General features: G+C 39.3%; 1 protein-coding gene across 4 annotated transcripts in view; it reads left to right on the top strand.

Annotated features, from left to right (window-relative positions):
* Positions 1-19,793, top strand: part of FRY (FRY microtubule binding protein) — a gene marked incomplete at its 5' end in the record, with an annotated part of 453,417 nt that overhangs the window by 108,511 nt on the left and 325,113 nt on the right. For all 4 annotated transcript variants that reach the window (XM_081083582.1, XM_081083581.1, XM_081083584.1 and 1 more), the window contains one exon: positions 13,104-13,303. In XM_081083582.1, coding sequence (XP_080939708.1) covers positions 13,104-13,303 — 200 coding nt within the window. The remainder of the gene's footprint in view (positions 1-13,103; positions 13,304-19,793) is intronic.

Below are 19,793 nucleotides of genomic sequence, written 5' to 3'. Positions count from 1 at the left end.
TTGTGAAAGTTTTTAATAAGTGATTCTTTAATACATTGCCAGTGTATATCTTTTTACAGTCATAGAATACTGGAGCTAGAAAGGACAACCTGACTTAGACTCTTTAAGAATAACAAGTAAGGCTCTGTCCGGTGGTTTAGGTGGTTGGAGCATCACCCCATACACCAGAAGGTTGTGGGTTCGATTCCTGGTCAGGTCACATACCTACATTGTGGGTTCCGTCCCCGGTTGAGGCATATGTGGAGGCAAATGATCAATGTTTCTCTTTCTCTCTCTCCCCCTTCCTCTCTCAAATCAGTAAAAGCATATCCTCAGGTGAGGATTAAAAAAAAGAAAGAAAGAAAGAATAACAGTAAGGAAACCAAAGCCCAGTGGGTGCAAGTCCTCCTCCGAGGTCACATTGGATCACCCTAGAACTGTGTTTTTCTACTCTTCGTTAAATGCTGTATGTTTTGTCTACAAGACATTTCCCTACTTGGAGTTAATGAACCCTTTTCATTTTGCCATTGGGTAAAACAATTTTACCAACTGGATTAATTGATCCCCTTTGCGTTACTGTTTATTTACATCAGAGATGTCAGAGTGTGGTCCTAGGGCAGCAGTGTTGCCATAACCTGGGAACTGTTTAGAAATGCAAATTATTGAGCCCCACCCCTGACCCACTGATTCAGGTGGGACGCTGCCTTCCAGGTGAATCCAATGTGCAATGATGCTGAAGCACTGCTGATCCACATTGTACTTCAGAAAACCTTTTCCAACATTAACATGAAAATATACAAGACCTTGTCCAACTTATCACAAATTGAAAATGAATGGATTTCAAGTTCATGAGATTTTGCTGCATAAAATGAGCCAGAAGTGGAAGAAAATAATGAGGAGAAAATGAAAGAAGGAAGAGTAAATGGCCAGCCAGGAGGCATGAATGAGAGCAGTTTGTCAGTTCTGTTGGGGAGAAGAAGGAAGTTGAAATTCAGGAATATCCTGCCTCTCACAGATTATTTGATCAACATTTGGTGACAAAAGAACCTTGAAATGTCAATGTAACTTCATCTTCTGCTTACAGATCTAGGCAAACATTCTCTCAGGCTCTGGTGACAGTACCTACTTTGAAAATCAGGGGAAGTCCATGTAATGGCATCTTAGGAGTTGATAGACATTTATAAAGGAAGTCACTGAAGTATTACTGTAATTTCTCTGAGATAAAATGTTGAAAGGCAGAGGAAAAGAGGGTAATGACTTATTGCTGACATTCTATTTATTGAACGATTTCCCTCTCTCCAAGGTGTTAAGGTGTTAAGTCTTGGGAAACCAAAGACAAAAATGGTTTTGTGAGGTCTCAGATTGAAGTAAACAAAGACCTCTGCCTTCAAGTTCACTTGCTTCTTGTTAGGATGATAACCAGTGAAATGTCATATCATCAGTATATTCAGAAGGAATGGTCTCTAGACCTTTGTAAGGTGTGTCATTAATCAGATATTCTATATTTTTATGGGCCTTCAATTCTTGACTCTTTTTTGCCCTTCTAGCCTTTCTCAAAGCCCCTCTCATAGCTAAAGATGCACTCAATATCAAGAGGGCAGACTGCCTGGTAGGTGGGACCTCCATGGATGAACATTATAAGAGTCTTTCAGGAAAATAACCAATTATATTAATCAGTAGAAAGCCTTATTCTCCAAATCACATTAATTTTTATTTTGTCCCTTGAAGTCCCCAAATTAATTTTTGTCAGGAAAAGATCTTTGAGTAATGAGACTTTATTGTCTTCATCATAAATAAAATGTTTTTTTTTTATTTTCTTTTGTTGTTTTTTTAATGTGTTTTTATTGATTTCAGAGAGGAAGGGAGAGGGAGAGAGAGAGAGAAACATCAATGATAAGAAAGAATCATCTATCAGCCACCTTCTGCATGCCCCCTACTGGTGATTGAGCTGACAACAGGGAAATGAATCATGATTTCCTGGTTCATGGTTTGACACTCAACCATTGAGCCACACCAGCCAGGCTGTTTTGTTTTGTTTTTAAAGACAGTGTTACGAAAGCTCACTAAATATGTTATCAAATAGACATGAGTTCAGATCCTGGGTCAACCACTCCACAACCTTGGGCAAGTCACTTAAACTCTGAGTATACAGGATCTCATTTGAAAATGGGAAATTGTTTGGCCTTCTAGGATTATTTTTGAGGAGTAAAGGTATAAATTATACTAGAGATATCTTGTGGACCCTGAACTTGAAGGAATGCAATTTGAGAACTAAAGGATTAAGAGAACTAAATAGTGTAAGAGAAAGTTGTGATGTATTAATCAATAAAAATTGGAGGGGGAACCAAGATGGTGGCATAGGTAAACACCTATATTTACTGCCTCCCACAACCACATCAAAATTACAATGAAAATACAAAACAACTATCACCCAGAACTCCAAGAAAGCTGTCTGAGTGGAAGTACTACAACTAGAGAGGTAAAGAAGAAAGCACATTGAGACTTGTAAGAGGTGCAGAGGCGCGGAACGGACTGGTCTGGCACCCGGGTGTGCTGCTTTTTTAATTGGGAGGAAAATTGCCTCTGTGGAGGCTGCCCAGAGAAGCAAGGGGTCCCAGCCCCACACCAGACCTCCAGCCCAGCATCCCAGAGCTGGGGAAAGAGTCCCTATGGGTCATAAGAACTACAGATTATAAAAACCAGTGCAGATTGGGGCTGAGTGACACAGGCTGCTGGAGACCCAGCTGCTCCTTTTAAAAGGCTGGCACCACAAACTGAATTTACAAGCTCTCACTTCCTCTGAGCTCCAGTGCCAGGCGAGGCTCTGGGGGACCCAGACACATATGGGGAGAAACTGGACTGTCTGGCATCAGAGCAGGAACTCAGGATGGCTTTCTTCCTGACGGAGGTTCTCATAGTGGTCATTGTTCCCGTGCTGGGACCTCCTCCGTGCAGGGCTGACTGGCAGCTATTTCTGTTTTCTCCACCCTGGTGATTCCCTGAGACCCCACCCCACCCAATTTACAAGCCTACCCAAGCTGTGCCTAGAGCAGGGGTGGGCAAACTTTTTGACTCGAGGGCCACAATGGGTTCTTAAACTGGACCGGAGGGCCGGAACAAAAGCATGGATGGAGTGTTTGTGTGAACTAATATAAATTCAAAGTAAACATCATTACATAAAAGGGTATGGTCTTTTTTTTTTTTTTTTTAGTTTTATTCATTTCAAACAGGTCGGATCTGGCCCACTGGCCGTAGTTTGCCCACGGCTGGCCTAGAGGCTTTTGCGTATGAATCATCTGTTCTTTCTCAGGCAAAAACTCTATTAAACAAGCTGCAGCTGGGTCAGGGAGCTGCAAACCTATCAATAAAAGGCCCCCAAAACCAGCACCAGCACCAGCCTGCCTTGCTTCACATCTGGGCCTGGTCTGGGCACTTCCAAACCTGATACAAAGAGGAGGAATCTGCAGATCTCTCTGTAAATTCTGCTGGGTGGCCCCAGGCAGTGGCTGAATTTGCACCTCCCTGGAGACCCAAGAGCCAGTCAGAGACCATACCAGATTACAACTATTCACATCCGTAAGCGACACACTCAAGGGGCAGACTCAGTGAGCACCAAAGCCCCACTGAAACAAGTCCTACTCCATAAGGGTGTCTCCTGCACAGCAGCTCTCCCACTATAATCACAGCTGGAACCCACAGCCAATTGTCCTGCAGGTGAATTCCTCCCAGTGACACCAACAGCAATCAAGGCTCAACTACAACAAAACTGTGCACACAGCCCACAAAGGGGAGCACCAAGAGTGTCCACCTCAGGTGATTGGGGAGGCTAAGCCACTGGCCCTCTAGGACACCTACCACACAAGGCCACTCTGTCAACTCAAGGAGACTTAGCAGCTACCCAATACATAGAAATAAACACAGGGAAGTAGCCAAAATGCAGAGACAAAGAAACATGTCACAAATTAAAAAAATGGAAGAAAGCAAACTATTGGATATAGAGTTCAAAACCATGGTTATAAGCTTACTCAAAAATCTTCTAGAAACCTCCAAGGAACTTAGTGAGACTTTTAAGGATCTTAGTGAGAATGCCAAAAAATGGAAAATGACCAATCAGAAATTAAGCATATACTAACTGAAATAAAGAATAATATACAGGGATTCAACAGCAGAGAATCCCAAGAATCAAATAAATGATTTGAAATACAAGGAAGCAAATAACACCCAACCAGAAGAGCAAAAAGAAAAAGAATCCAAAAATATGAAGACAGTGTAAGGAGCCTCTGGGTCAACTTCAAGTGTACCAACATCTGAATTATGGGGGTGCCAGAAGAAGAGAGAGAGCAAGATCCTGAAAACCTTTTTGAAGAAATAATGACAGAAAACTTCCCCTACCTCAGTGGTCAGCAAACTCATTAGTCAACAGAGCCAAATATCAACAGTACAACGATTGAAATTTCTTTTGAGAGCCAAATATTTTAAACTTAAACTATATAGGTAGGTACATTGTTATTAATTTAATTAGGGTACTCCTAAGGCTTAGGAAGAGCCACACTCAAGGGGCCAAAGAGCCCCATGTGGCTCGCGAGCCGCAGTTTGCCGACCATGGCCCTACCTGGTGAAAGAAATAGACTTACAAGTCCAAGAAGTACAGAGAACCCTAAACAAGAGGAACCCAAAGAGGACCACACCAAGACACATCATAATTAAAATGCCAAGGGCAAAAGACAAAGAAAGAATCTTAAAAGCAGCAAGAGAAAAACAGTTACCTACAAGTGAGTACCCATATGACTGTCAGCTGATTTCTCAACAGAAACTATGCAGGCCAGAAGGGAGTGGCAAGAAATATTCAAAGTGATGAATAGCAAGAACCTACAACCAAGAATACTCTACCCAGCAAAGTATCATTTAGAATTGAAGGTCAGATAAATAGCTTCACAGACAAGAAAAAGCTAAAGGAGTTCTTCACCACAAAACCAGTATTATATGAAATGCTGAAGGATTTTCTTTAAAAAAAGGAAGAAGAAAAAGGTAAAGATAAAAAATATGAACAACTAAGTGACAACAAATACATATCTATGAACAAGTGAATCTAAAATTCAAATGAATAAAAAACCTGATCAACAGAATAAACTAGTGAATGGAATAGGATCAGGGGCATGGAAATGGAACAGACTGAAGATTCTCAGAAGGAAGGGGGTGTGGGGGTGGGAGAAGAGATTAGACAAAGATCTTATATGCATTATCTATGGACACAGACAATAGGGTGGCGAGGGCCTGGGGTGGGGTGGGAACCGGGTGGAGGGGAGCTATGGGAGGGAAAAAAAGGGACATCTATAATAATCTCAACAATAAAGATTTTAAAAAATGGGAGGAACACTTCACATTATCAAAATTTTATGGAAATTATTTAAGCAGAACTAGGCATATCGTTGAATATATTTTTCTTCCAAGGCAAAAATTATTTCTGAGCATTTGTAGCCATTAGTCTCTTCTTGACATACTTTGAAATATATCAAATTGTTTCTTTTGTTAAGAAATGATGTTATATTGCTCAAACTAATTGTTTCTTCCTGCTCCAATATTTTTATTTCTTAATAATACTTCTCAGAGGAAAATTATTTTTCCTATCATACTTGGAGGTTTCTTTCTTTTCATCCTAATTTACTTTGCATGACTTTCAGAGTTTCTGATCACTTTGAGTCTTTGCAGTAACTTTTAAAATGCCTTTTCTCAAGTACCCTCATATATGCATTAGGGGACAATTTATTATTGTTCTATACACACTGTGACATGTTTTCATGGTAGCTGTGTCATCCTTGGTTTGTTTTGCTTTATGAAATATTCCTGTAAACTAAGACTTACAGGCAAAAAGGTATGGTGAGGGAAGGTGGTCCCATAGAAGGGTCTTGGTTACTAAAGGGGTTTGCCTTTGTAACCTACAGAATAAACAAGGTGCTGAGAACTGGTAGAAAGAAATAACAACATATATCCAACCATGAGCACAGAAATATAATAATTTTATTCCCATGTTGAAAGATAAGGTCACGTTGATCTCTAGAAAGTAATGGACCATCCTTTCTAACAAGAGACCTACTTTGATTGTATTACATATAATCTCAGGGACACTTCCCCCCTCCAAAAAAGGGGGGGAAACTTTTATTTCAAATGCTCTGAGTGTGATTTTGGCAATAGGAACATTAGAAAAAGAATTGAGTGTTTTGAAAAATATGCCTCTGTGCTCACCTGCTTTGTAAGCTAAAGAAAAGCAAGCAGAGATGTCCTCTTCTCTGAGCTTCGTGTTTGGTGAAGGAGGCAGAGAGCAGTGCACCTGATGGTCACTTTGATTCATGCCCTTTATAGGCTACTTAAAATTCTCATTTGCAACTGGGACTGACACAGATATGAACAAGCCAAAGTGATGGATTGGAAAAGCAGATCCTGTCTGAGCCAGGTGTGCCTGGATTTTCTCAGCCACCCAAAGCACACAGCTTTCATTCCTCTCCAAGCCAGTTCCAAACTATTAACACCTGAGCACCTTTGGGCAAATAGAGACAAGCAGGTTTCTCTGTGTAGTTTTCACTTTTTTTTTTAGACTGTTTTGCAATCTAACATTGTATGTGTGTGTGTGTGTGTGTGTGTGTGTGTGTGTAGACACACATGAAATAGATGGTTATATGACCCTACCTCAGTAACCTGTAACTCCATGAGGGCAAGAACCATCTGTTCTGTTCACGCCTATCTTCTGGGTGCTTAGGGCAGTGCCTGGAACCCAGGCACTCACTGAATAAATACTGGTTGAGATGAATGAGTGAACAAATGAGTGATGGTATTAATGTCTCTGAAAGTCTGACTGAGAAAACCAATTGCTTTATTGCAACATGTATTGCCAGTTGTAGCCTCTGGGGTACTCACATAAGGAAACTCATAGTATTTTCTTTCCTTTCAATGTCATAATAGAAATGTAGCTGGACTGTGAGTTGTGGGTTTTTGTTTTTGTGTCACCATTAGGTTAGTAATTCCTATAAATATTGGTAATTTAGGGAAATCATTCTGAAGACCTTAGCCAGCTAAGTACAACCAGCCTAAAAATTAAGGTGTTTGTCAGTGAAATTGAAAAAAAAAATAGTCCTATTCAAAAGGTCATCCCTTGTAGTCAGAAATAGATCTAATGAAAATGTAAGAAAAGGACCACAAGAGCCTAAAGCATAAAGCAGACTTCTTCCAGATTATGGAACGAACCCTGCAAATAGAGACCCAGTGAAAGAGAGAAACACCTCCCAACACAGAACCAAGTAGAAAAATAATTTGGAATAAAAAGAAAACAACATAAACAAAAACCACTTAAGGCAAAAGAAGGCAATGGAGAAAAATCAGAACATATTTAATCTAAGATTAAAATATAAAGAAAAAGCAGGGGGAATGTCAAGGGCAGGGGGGAAGGATACATATGTAATACTCTTTGTAATACTTTAAACAATAAAACAAAATTAAATATATATATATATATATATATATATATATATATATATATATGTATATATAAAGAGAAAGAAAATCTCAAAAAGATTGAGGCCTAATGGATATCTGAAAGTGATGCTCTTCTTGACCCCACCCCCTTAGTTTCTCATTTATGGCAGGAGCACTGGGCTGAGTGATTTTTTAGGGACATTGGGCTGTTGTGTGGAAATAGAAAGATGAGATGAAAAAGAAAAGGAGAGGAATACGGACCATTGGAGGTGAAGCTTAAAGTTTTATCACACGCAACAAATTTAAATGAGAAGTTTTTAATCCAACAAATTAGATCATTGCTTCAACATGTATGTAGATGAGGGACACAAGATACCCATGGACAGTCAGGACCCTTCCATCATAAGGGAGCCATACTTCCAGAGGCCCCACATGAAGGGGATGCTGAGCAGCTGGAGCAGCTGGGTCACACAGGCAGGCAGAGCCAGGACTGGAACAGGAAGTATGGGTTGACTTGCTTGTCCAGGAGGATAGAAAATAGGCAAAGCACTCCAGTGGCAAGGAGTAGATTTCAAGTGATTGCCTGCATTTGCTGAACTGGAAAACAGGGCCTGAGAATGGCTGTTCCTGAATTGGCAGTTTGTCGGTTTCAATAAAAAATGTTTCATTTATTCCGATGTATTTTATATTTTTATGCAATTGTAAATGGATTTTGTTTTTAGTTTCCCTTTCTGATAGTTCATTATTGGTGTATAGAAATGAAATTGATTTCTGGATATTTATTTTGTATACACCTGTTTGAAACCTAAATAATTTTATTAACCAATGTCACCCCAATCCTATATAATAAAGAGGTAATATGCAAATTAACCCTCATGCTCTCACAAGATGGCTGCCTATGACCAGGCCGGCAGGGGGGTTAGTGAGGGACGACCAAATGACTGAACAGCAGGTTGTGTGGGGTGACAAGGCCGGTAGGGGGGGCAGTTGGGGGTGACCAACCTGGCGTGGGGGTCGGGGGGCAGTAAGAGGCGACCAGGCCGGCAGGGAGGACAGTTAGTAGTGACCAAGCCGGCAGAGGGGTGCAGTTGGGGACAATTAGGCTGGCAGGGGGCCAGTGAGGGGAAACTAGGCCAGCGGGGGGGGGGGAATTGGGGGCAATCATGCCAGCAGGGGGTCAGTTAAGGGTGACCAGGCTGGAAGAGGGGAGGCAGTTGGGGGTCGACCAGGCCGGCAAGTGGGGCAGTAAGGGATGACCAGGCTGGTGGGGGGGGGCAGTTGTGGACGACCTGGCCAGCAGCGGGGGGCAGTTAGGGGTGATCAGGCCGGCAGGGGGGGCAGTTAGGGGTGACCAGGCAGGCAGGCAGTTGAGCGATTAGGAGCCAGTGGTCTAGGATTGTGAGAGGGATGTCCGACTGCCGGTTTAGGCCCGATCCTGATAAGGCCTAAACCGGCAGCCAGACATCCCCTGAGGGGTCCCTGATTGGAAAGGGTGCAGGCTGTGCTGAGGGGAACCTCCACCTCCCCCCCCCCCCACCCACCCCCATGCACAAATTTTGTGTAGCGGGCCTCTAGTAAATTCAATTAAAAACAATAAATGTCAGTTAGAAATCAGACCTGTGCACAAATAGATTTACTTTTTTATTTACTTTTCAGTTACAGTTTACATCAATGTTATTTTATATTGATTTCAGGTGTGTGCACAAACAGATTTAATTCTTGAGAGCTAAATTCTTAGAGATGTTAGTTTCCCCTTTAGACACCAAAGTCTTTTTTAGTTTTATCCATTTGAAATGGAAATCTTCTGAAAATTTCTGTTGCTCTTTTTCCCACCTTCTCAAATACAGGACTGCATATCAGACTTATTTTAACCTTTCCATGGGACTCAGAGTCATGCCATGAATATTAATCATGATCACATGCTGGACTGAGTCATCGATGCCCCAAGCCTGTGAGAATGTCACATTCTGTGGCCCTGTACTCATGGCTTCAGGCAACTGCATTTTTAAGGTCTGGTGGTTTTTTAGAGTTATGCCTTTTTTTCTTCTTCTTCTATTAGTGTTCCTACCCAGAGAGGTTGCATTTTTCCCTTTTAATTTTCTGTTTCCAGACTATAGTGAACTTAGAAACTAGACAGTTGGTCATAAATACTGGTAGATTGAGAGCAAGCAAGTGCTGAGGGAGACTCTAATGATTTTTTTTTCTAATGGCAATATTCTAATGTTTAGAGTAGTATGAACTTTGTGACTCGATTTTGGGCAGCAAGGATCATGTATTTCTTAGTTCTCAGCTATATTGTCACTGGATAACTGAGTTACTGAAAGGTGCCATGTCATATGTTTATTTTGCAAACTATCCTGACAAAAGGCTAGGATTTATTCATAATTGGTTATGGTAGGATCAAGAAGGGTTACTAAAACTTAGAAGTCACCTAGTTAAAGGACACTTACCCCATTAACTTTTACTGCATCTCCATCTGCCCATCGGATCTGTTTGACACCACAGTGATGGGCACCATCCCCTTGAATCACCTTCAGCTCTGACACAAGGCTTAGCTGAGCTAGGACCGTTCCAACTCATGAAGGTTGTGTACACAGACTTTTGTGCTCACTAGGTGTCTGCTTTGAAGTACAGGCAGATAACATTTTTTATGACAGCAGTGAGAATTGGTACTTTAGCATTTAAAATGGAATATTTGTCTAAGAGACATTCTGGTTGGTGGATATCAGTTATCTGCTTCAAAAGGTGGTTTGGCAGGACGACTGCCAGAGGTCACTCTCAGGAACATTCTCTCACTAGAGTTATGACTATTAAGACCCACAGTCTTACAGTTATGGAGCTGCTCTTGCAATTATGTTGCATCATCCAGATTATTGCTATATTCTAGAAAGGGATAAAATCCTGTAGAAAACAAAAAATAATAAAGTCATCCTCTCAATGGGGATAAAAGGAGGATATCTGTAATACTTTCAACAATAAAGATAAATTTAAAAAATAAGTAAATAAAGTCATCCTCCACTTAGACTTTTTTGGCTTATATTCCAGTCTCCAATCCTGTGGCACAATGTCTTGATACATTAGGAAGCATCACATGGAGGTCACGTGTCCCTTTGTAAGTTGGACTTATACTGAGAGAGTAGGAGGTAACATGGGGACATGGTCAGGACTTCATTTGCATTACCTGATTTTGAGTATGCCCCTTTAGATTAAATAGTACATTTTAGAAAGCTGCTTGGAGCACCATTTGAACTAATGACCCTTCATTGAAAATCCTGCATGGTATTCCTTTAGAGACTCTACTACTGAATCTTGTCATAGAGTTTCCTCCCAGTGAATCACTTCATGGGTCAACACTCAACCACTGAGCAACATTGGCTGAGCTGAATCACTTCAGATGTACAGAAATCAAGTAAGATGTCACTTTAATTAGTTAAGGAGATTTATTGGGCATTACCTGAGTGAAGAACTCTATACTAGATCTGGGAGACTGCAGTCTTATTGGGGAACCTTTAAGGGATAAATTTAGAAGAATGTATGGTTCAGTTATAGGACCAACCTTAGGCAGAACTGCATTGGATAATCACTTCTCTTGTCACCTGTCTATTGAGTCTTCCTTGGGCCATGTGGGATGTACAGTGCCAAAGGTCATGAGTTAAATGTTTAAAACTAGAAATACAAACTTACCAGCAGGGGTTAGCCTGGTGGCAATGACACTAGGAGTGATTGTGAAGGGACAGAAGGCTTAGATAAGCAGAGAAGATGGGAAGGAGCAGCAGGAGAGGAAGGCGTAAGTGAGAACAGTGTGCTCTTGGGCCAGCAGGGCATCAGCACGACCTGGCACAGGATGGAGGCAGACTGCTGGTGAGGCTCGAACACAAGGGATGTGTTTGAAGCTTGATAATGATAATTGAGAGCCATTGAAAATGTTGAATAAAAAAGTGTTAGGATTAAAACCATTCTGAAGAAAGATCTGTTTAGTATGTAAAATTAATGAACTAAAGGCAACAGAGGGACTGCTCTAGTAATCATGCCGTAGGCTTTGAAGGGCCTAGACCAGCCGTGGGCAAACTACGGCCCGCGGGCCGGATCCGGCCCATTTGAAATGAATAAAACTTAAAAAAAAAAAAAAAAAAGACCGTACCCTTTTATGTAATGATGTTTACTTTGAATTTATATTAGTTCACACAAACACTCCATCCATGCTTTTGTTCCGGCCCTCCGGTCCAGTTTAAGAACCCATTGTGGCCCTCGAGTCAAAAAGTTTGCCCACCCCTGGCCTAGACTATGATAGAAGTGCTAAGAATAGAGAGGGAAATAAGTAATATACAACATATTTTATTTTTGTATCTGAAGAGGCTGTATAATTAAAGTTTAATTACAGTTGAGATTGTAAGGGACCCAGAGAGGACGGGGCATTAGGAAAGAGTAGGAAGGATGAGGGAGTATGTGCAACATGGGGACATGTTTGTAATTTAATAAAATAAAATAAATTTTCATGGCTTCCTCAAAATTTGGCTTGGGGTTGAAAGAAGGTAAGAGAAGCCTTGAATTTACTTGTAGTTTTGAGACTGTTTCAAGGAGAACTTTTTTCTTGCTTTATTATCAATGGCATAACATCATTCTCTAATACCCAAACCAGGGTCCAAACTGGAAATCTAATTTTGTCTTTACTCTTTTCCTTAATCTCTATACGCAAAATGATACAGTCTACCTTTTAAATGTCTGCTTTATCATTATCCTGTCCTTAGGATTCCTAATGCCTCTACCGAAGCCCACTTATGCTTGCATTTCTTCAACTGAATAGTGATAACATCTTACAGGTACTTATGTGGAAGGGGGTAGTTTATGTTACAATTTAAGAAGAGAGACATAAAATTTCCATTTATGAATAAAAATCTATTTTCTCTAGCTAAAATTTAAAATTTTATTTTCTGTAACTATCAAAGTTAAAATAGTTGTCTGACTATTGCATTCTGAAAGGAGGCCACTCACCAGAAACTATGTTCAAAATCTAATCCAAGTGATGAATCTGCACATATTATGAAGGATGAGGAGCGCATCTCAATTGTGCCAAGGGTGTGGAGAGTGAAAAGTTAAACCTACACTTTGATTGCCATTGATAGGGCCCTTCCTGAGCCTGTATCTTTCAAGAAGATCATTCCTTTTGGAGAAAGAGCAAGTTGGGCTACCGTAAATTGATTCTTGGAAACTTCTGAAGTTTGGGGCATTATTTATTTCATTAGTTCTTATTCCATTAGTTAGAATGAAGTACAGGAGACAGAGAGCTTCTGGCCATTAGGAAAATCAGGACAACAAATCACTTTTTTTTTCACATATATGTTCTTTATTTACTTCCCTGGAACATCATAAGTATTGTTGGATTTATCAACTGTATTTTGTACTTGCAATATAACTTACCTAAAGCAATGTGGTAACCACAGAAGTATTTTGAGATTATCAAATATGTCATAACATAAGTCTAATGTAATAAAAATAATTACATTCTGACACCATTTCTAAAAAATTAGTCCAGGTTATAATGCTAAGGACAGCATTCCGGATATGATTCTTTTCCTTATATCTATGGTTTAGCACAGCTAATCTGAATGTTTATGATGTGATTTCCAGCTTGTAAGAATATCTGTTATATTTTCCAGCTTCTCCTGTCGGCAACGGTTATATCAAGCCTCCAGTTCCACCTGTGTCTGGTACACAAAGGGAAAAAGGGCCACCAACCATGTTACCCATCAATGTGGACCCAGACAGCAAACCAGGGGAATATGTCCTCAAGAGCTTATTTGTCAACTTCACCACCCAGGCTGAGCGCAAGATTCGCATCATCATGGCAGAACCACTGGTGAGTGTGCCCCGTGATGCCTGTTTCTCCTTAAATTAATCTTTACATTGAACAGAGGGGATTTCACAGCTCTAAGAAATGATGGATTGCTTTTCCCCTAATTTCCAGAGATTTTTTTAATACCATTAGTAAATTTTGAAAGATTGTAGTTAAGTTTCCTAACTTAATTAAAAATAAATATTGAGGTTTGAATACTTTAAAACAATCCTCAGTAGCACATTTTATTACTAAATTTAAGACGAATCAGCATAATTGAACAATAAGAAGTATTAATCATAGAAAAATTGTGTTCAGTCTCTATGCTGACATACTTTAGTCAATGTCTTTTGTCCTGTTCTTAGAGTAAATGAGGGGGAAAAAACAAAAACCATTGTTGTTCAAGTGTCTTCCTGGACTGTCAGTTTGAGAACACATGGTCTCAGTGATATAGGGTTTGAGGAGGCTTTTTGGTGTGTCATTCAGAAACATCACTTTGTTTTCTGAAGATTGGAAGATAGGACATTCTGGACTCATTACCTTTAGGTCCCTTAGTAGATGATGCCCTTAGACATTGGCGTCTTTCTTTGCAGCTAACTCTGCCACAAAACAAGTCATGTGTTGTGGCCATGTGTTAATTGCTCTCACAAGTGCTGGTTCTAAAAAGGATGGTCTGCAAGGAAGTCCAACTGGTTTTCTGACCTTGGCCACACACCATGAGAGAAAAGGAGAGAAATTCAGAGTAAAGCAGCTCTCTCTGTGAAGCCTAGCTTTGTTCCTCCTGTGGGGATATGAGGCACACAAAGTCTGAAGTTTGTTTTACAGCATCATAGCTTAAAATAATTAAATGTAACATTATTGAGCCAAAACACAAGTCTCTAAAAATATGTAACAATGTAGGGGTTGGGGATCAGAATTCAAGAATATTTAAGTGTGTGGTTACCTGGAAGTTACACACTTTGCATTTTCAAGTTTGTATTAGATCAGTGGAGGTTATTTTTATGAATTCTATCTTCTTATGGAAGATGGTCCTTGGTTTTGCCCTTTAAATCATTTAAATTAAGCCTTACTACAATACCTTTTCCCCATTCACTCATGTTTTTATGTTTCTACTATTCTTGTAACTAATAATAATAGCTAATAATTGAAGTAGTTACTATGTGCCAGGCACTGTGTTGAGAATACTGTCTCCTTTAATTTTCACAATGGTCTTAGGTAGTATTTCTATTCCTGTTTACAGATGGGAGAAGTTAGAACAGAGAGGGTAAAGTAATTGTGCAAGGTCACAAGTATTAATTTGAATTTAAGCTGGGTGACCTCACAGCCAATCTCTGAACCATTCTACTTTATTAACAGTCTGCATGGTCATCTTTGTTTAAGGATACCTTACTTCTTTAAAAAAACATTTTTATTGACTTCAGAGAGGAAAAGAGAGAGATAGAAACAACAGTGATGACAGAGAATCATTGATCAGCTGTTTTCTGCATGCCCCCTACTGGGGAACAAGCCCACAACCTGGGCATGTGCTCTGACCAGGAATTGAAGTGTGACCTCCTGTTGACACTCAACCACTGAGCCACACTGGTTGTGCTTTAACTTCTTAAGACAAATCAACACAGGCTCTTCTATACCAGCCTACCATAAATCATGTATTCAAATTTCCATTGCTCAAAACAGTGCTGTACTTGGAACCCTCTGAGCTCCTTGAGAGTTGCTGAGGCAGCTCAGACTCCTACCCTCGTGGATGGTGGAAGCTGCCTCAGCTCTAGTGGTCATTGGGGAGTTTGAGGAGGATAGAGTGGCACACTCCTTAGCATTGGAAAATGCCAAAATGGCTGGTCAGGGCTCTCTGAAGTTGTGATCATGGGAATTTTCCCAAGGGACTGAGAAATTGTACCAAAGTTAAAAGACATGATTAAAAAGTTAGGTTCTGACACCTTTTGAGTCATCCCTGTTTCCAAAATAATAGCTTAATTACTGTTATTAAAGAATTTATTAAGTCAAATAGTTTGGGTTTAACTTTTCAACTTTACTCAGCTTAGAATTTGTTTGTATTTTTTTTCGTGGAGTAAATATTATGTCTGAAAAACAACGTTTTCCACAGCATTTTTTAAATTAGAAGTTGATGTTTTTGTTCCTTTCTGTGAGACAACTTAAATGTCCCCAAATAAGAAAAATTGAAACATGAAAGTACGCTCTATCCAGCCAATCTTTTATCGGACGAGAGACTCTACTGGATGCTAATGGCCAACTAGATGAACATTATGTTTCTAGCTAAAGAAATATATTCAAATCAATTTTTAGTATCATTGCTTTTTATAAAAAAGATGATTTGTTCCCTCGTATTTTTGGCAGAGATGTAACATTTTTTTGTTGAAGAATGCTTAGAAATTTGTGTCCTTATATTTGTTTACTTATGGGACAATAAATGTGAGTATATTCTGGGACTTATTACCTGATTCTACACCTTTTTTATCCACAACAATAGCCGTCTGGTGTGAATGAATCAAAATTATACCTATTATTTTGTGTCAGATTGGAAAAATATATATATTTTTGGTATGCTAAAGAAATTTAGTAACTATTTTATTTGTGCCGTGAAATGAAAAAGGTTGAAAACCACTGGTTTAGTAAATAATTTTATTCTAATTTTGTTGGGGTCATGGGGTCATTTGTAGCATTTGCTCTCACCCAGTTTTACCACTATTTCACCTTTCCCAAGCAGAGTATTTTAAATAAGCTAAATTGGGTAATCTGTACAGAAAGTAATATAATTCATGCTTTTCCTTATGGCCACCTACATTTTCTCTGTTTTAAATTTTCTTTTTCCCAAAGTATATTTTTGTCATTCTTTAGTTAAGAGTCATTTGGGTTGTAAATCATTCAGTTATGTTTATCTAAGCTGCTTTATTCCTCCCTCAATTTTCAGTGATAGTTCAGCTGGGAATAAAATTTCAGTTGACATTTATTTTTCCTCTAGGCTTTTGACAATATATTTCACTATGTTGCCTCTATTACTGCTGTTGAAAAGCCTGTGGTTGGTTTATGATTTGTTTGTGGATTTTTAAAACTTTTTCTCCTGCTTGCTTTTCATTGTTTTTTTCTTTATCTATGCAATGTCCTGAGGTTTCGCTACTCTATTATTTGGATGTGGACTTATTTTTTATTCTCTTGTTTGAGATTTTGATGCTTCTTGAATTGAGGGTTTATATCCTTCATGAATTATGGAAAGTTCTTAGCCATTAAGTATTAAATATTGCCATTCTTCCACTTCTCCACTTCTCTTTTTCTGACACTCCTATTAGATCGGCTCTTCTCATGCTACATTGCATATTTTTTTATCCTTCTGTTACTATATATTTACATCTTTGTCTCTCACCACTGCATTCTGAGTGATTTTCTCTGGTGAAATTAATACTCTCTTGGACTATGTCTAGTCTGTAGTTTAACCTGCCAGTTGAGAATTATAATTTTGGTGACTATATTTTGCAATTCTAGAAGGCCTGCTTGGTTTTCTTTTCTTTTATTTATTTATTTATTTATTTATTTATTTTTATTTATTGCTTAAAGTATTACAAAGGGTATTACATATGTGTCCATTTTATCCCCCGCCCTAGACAGTCCCCTAGCCTCTCCTATCCCCCAGTGTCTTATGTCCATTGGTTATGCTGATATGCATGCAAACAAGTCCTTTAGTTGATCCCTTACCCCCCTACCTCCTGCCCCCCAACCCTCCCCAGCCTTCCCGCTGCAGTTTGACAATGTGTTTGAGGCAGCTCTGCCTCTGTATCTATTATTGTTCAAAAGTTTATAATGGTCTCTATTATCCATGAATGAGTGAGATCATGTGGTATTTTTCCTTCATTGACTGGCTTATTTCACTTAGCATAATGCTCTCCAGTTCCATCCATGACGTTGCAAATGGTAAGAGTTCCTTCTTTTTTAGAGCAGCATAGTATTCCATCGTGTAGATGTACCACAGTTTTCTAATCCATTCATCTACTGATGGGCACTTAGGCTGTTTCCAGATCTTAGCTATGGTGAATTGTGCTGCTATGAACATAGGGGTGCATATATCCTTTCTGATGGGTGTTTCTGGTTTCTTGGGATATATTCCTAGAAGTGGGATCACAGGGTCAAATGGGAGTTCCATTTTCAGTTTTTTAAGGAAACTCCATACTGTCTTCCATAGTGGCTGCACCAGTCTGCATTCCCACCAGCAGTGCACAAGTGTTCCTTTTTCTCCACATCCTCTCCAGCACTTGTCGTTTGTTGATTTGTTGATGATAGCCATTCTGACAGGTGTGAGTTGTTACCTCATTGTTGTTTTGATTTGCATGTCTCGGATGATTAGTCACTTTGAGTATGTTTTCATATGTCTCTTGGCTTTCTGAATGTCCTCTTTTGAAAGGTGTCTATTTAGGTCCTTTGCCCATTTTTTGATTGGATTGTTTATCTTCCTTTTGTTAAGTTGTATGAGTTCCCTATAAATTTTGGAGATTAGGCCCTTATCAGATATGACATTGGCAAATATGTTTTCCCACACAGTGGGTTTTCTCGTTGTTTTGTTGATGGTTTCTTTTGCTGTGCAGAAGCTTTTTATTTTGATGTAGTCCCATTTGTTCATTTTCTCTTTAGTTTCAAGTGCCCTAGGAGCTGTATCAGTGAAGAAATTACTTCGGCATATGTCTGAGATTTTGGTGCCTTTGGATTCTTCTAGAATTTTTATGGTTTCCTGTCGTACATTTAAGTCCTTTATCCATTTTGAGTTTATTTTTGTGTATGGTGTAAGTTGGTGGTCTAGTTTCATTTTCTTGCATATATCTGTCCAATTTTCCCAACACCATTTATTGAAGAGACTATCTTGGCTCCATTGTATGTTCTTGCCTCCTTTGTCAAATATTAATTGAGCATATTGGTTCGGGCCGATTTCTGGGCTCTCTATTCTATTCCATTGATCTATATGCCTATTCTTGTGCCAGTACCAGGCAGTTTTGAGAACAGTGGCTTTGTAATACATCTTGATATCTGGTATTGAGATCCCACCTACTTTGTTCTTTTTCAGGATTGCTGCAGCTATTCAAGGTCTTTTTTTATTCCAGATGAATTTTTGGAGAGTTGTTCTAGATCTCTGAAGTATGCCGTTGGTATTTTAATGGGAAGTGCGTTGAATTTATAGATTGCTTTGGGTAGTATGGACATTTTAATAATGTTGATTCTACCAATGCATGAACACGGTCTGTTCTTCCATCTGTTTATGTCTTCCTCTATATCTTTTTTCAACGTCCTGTAGTTTTCTGAGTAGAGGTCTTTTACCTCTTTAGTTAAGTTTATTCCTAGGTAGCTTAATTTTTTTGGTGCGATGGTAAACTGGGTTGTTTTTATAATCTCTCTTTCTGAAAGTTCACTATTGGTGTATAGAAATGCCTCAGATTTCTTGGGGTTAATTTTGTATCCTGCTACATTGCCAAATTCATGTATTAAGTCTAGTAGCTTTTTGATGGAGTCTCTAGGGTTCTGTATGTATAATATCATGTCGTCTGCAAATAAGGACAGTTTTACTTCCTCTTTTCCAATTTGAATGCCTTTTATTTCTTCTTCTTGCCGAATTGCAATGGCTAACACTTCCAGTACTATGTTGAACAGGAGTGGTGAGAGGGGGCATCCCTGTCTTGTTCCTGTTCTTAGGGGAAATGGTGTTAGTTTTTGTCCATTGAGTATGATGTTGGCTGTGGGCCTGTCATAATGGCTTTTATTATGTAGAGGTATGATCCTTCTACTCCCACCTTGCTGAGAGTTTTTATCAAAAATGGGTGTTGAATTTTGTCAAATGCTTTTTCTGCATCAATTGATATGACCATGTGGTTTTTTTCTTTCAGTTTGTTTATGTGATGTATCACGTTTATTGATTTGCGGATATTGTACCATCCTTGCATCCCTGGGATAAATCCTACTTGGTCATGGTGTATGATCTTTCTGATGTACTGCTGGATCTGATTTGTTAGAATTTTGTTGAGGATTTTGGCATCTATGTTCATGAGGGATATTGGCTTATAATTCTCTTTCATTGTGTTGTCTTTACCTGGTTTTGGTATTAGGGTGATGCTGGCTTCATAGAATGAGCTTGGAAGTGTTCCTTCCTCTTGAATTTTTTGTAGTAGTCTGAGGAGGATAGGTTTAGTTTTCCTTGAATGTTTGGTAAAACTCCCCTGTGAAGCCGTCTGGTCCTGGGCTTTTGTTTGCTGGAAGCTTTTTGATGACTGCTTCAATTTCTTCCATAGTTATTGGCCTGTTGAGATTTTTAGATTCTTCCTGATTGAGCTTTGGAATGTTGTATTTTTCTAGGAATTTGTCCATTTCCTCCATGTTGTCTAGTTTGTTGGAGTAGAGCTGTCCATAGTATTTTTTAACAATCATTTGTATTTCTGTGGGGTCTGTTGTTATTTCGCCTCTATCATTTCTGATTTTGTTTATTTGGGTCCTCTCTCTTTGCTTCTTGGTGAGTCTGGCTAGA

Source organism: Myotis nattereri (genome assembly GCF_964212035.1).
Source record: "Myotis nattereri genome assembly, chromosome: 2".
Lineage (NCBI taxonomy): Eukaryota > Metazoa > Chordata > Mammalia > Chiroptera > Vespertilionidae > Myotis > Myotis nattereri.
The sequence above is the reverse complement of the archived record's forward strand: the minus strand, read 5'-3'. Positions and strand labels throughout refer to the sequence as shown.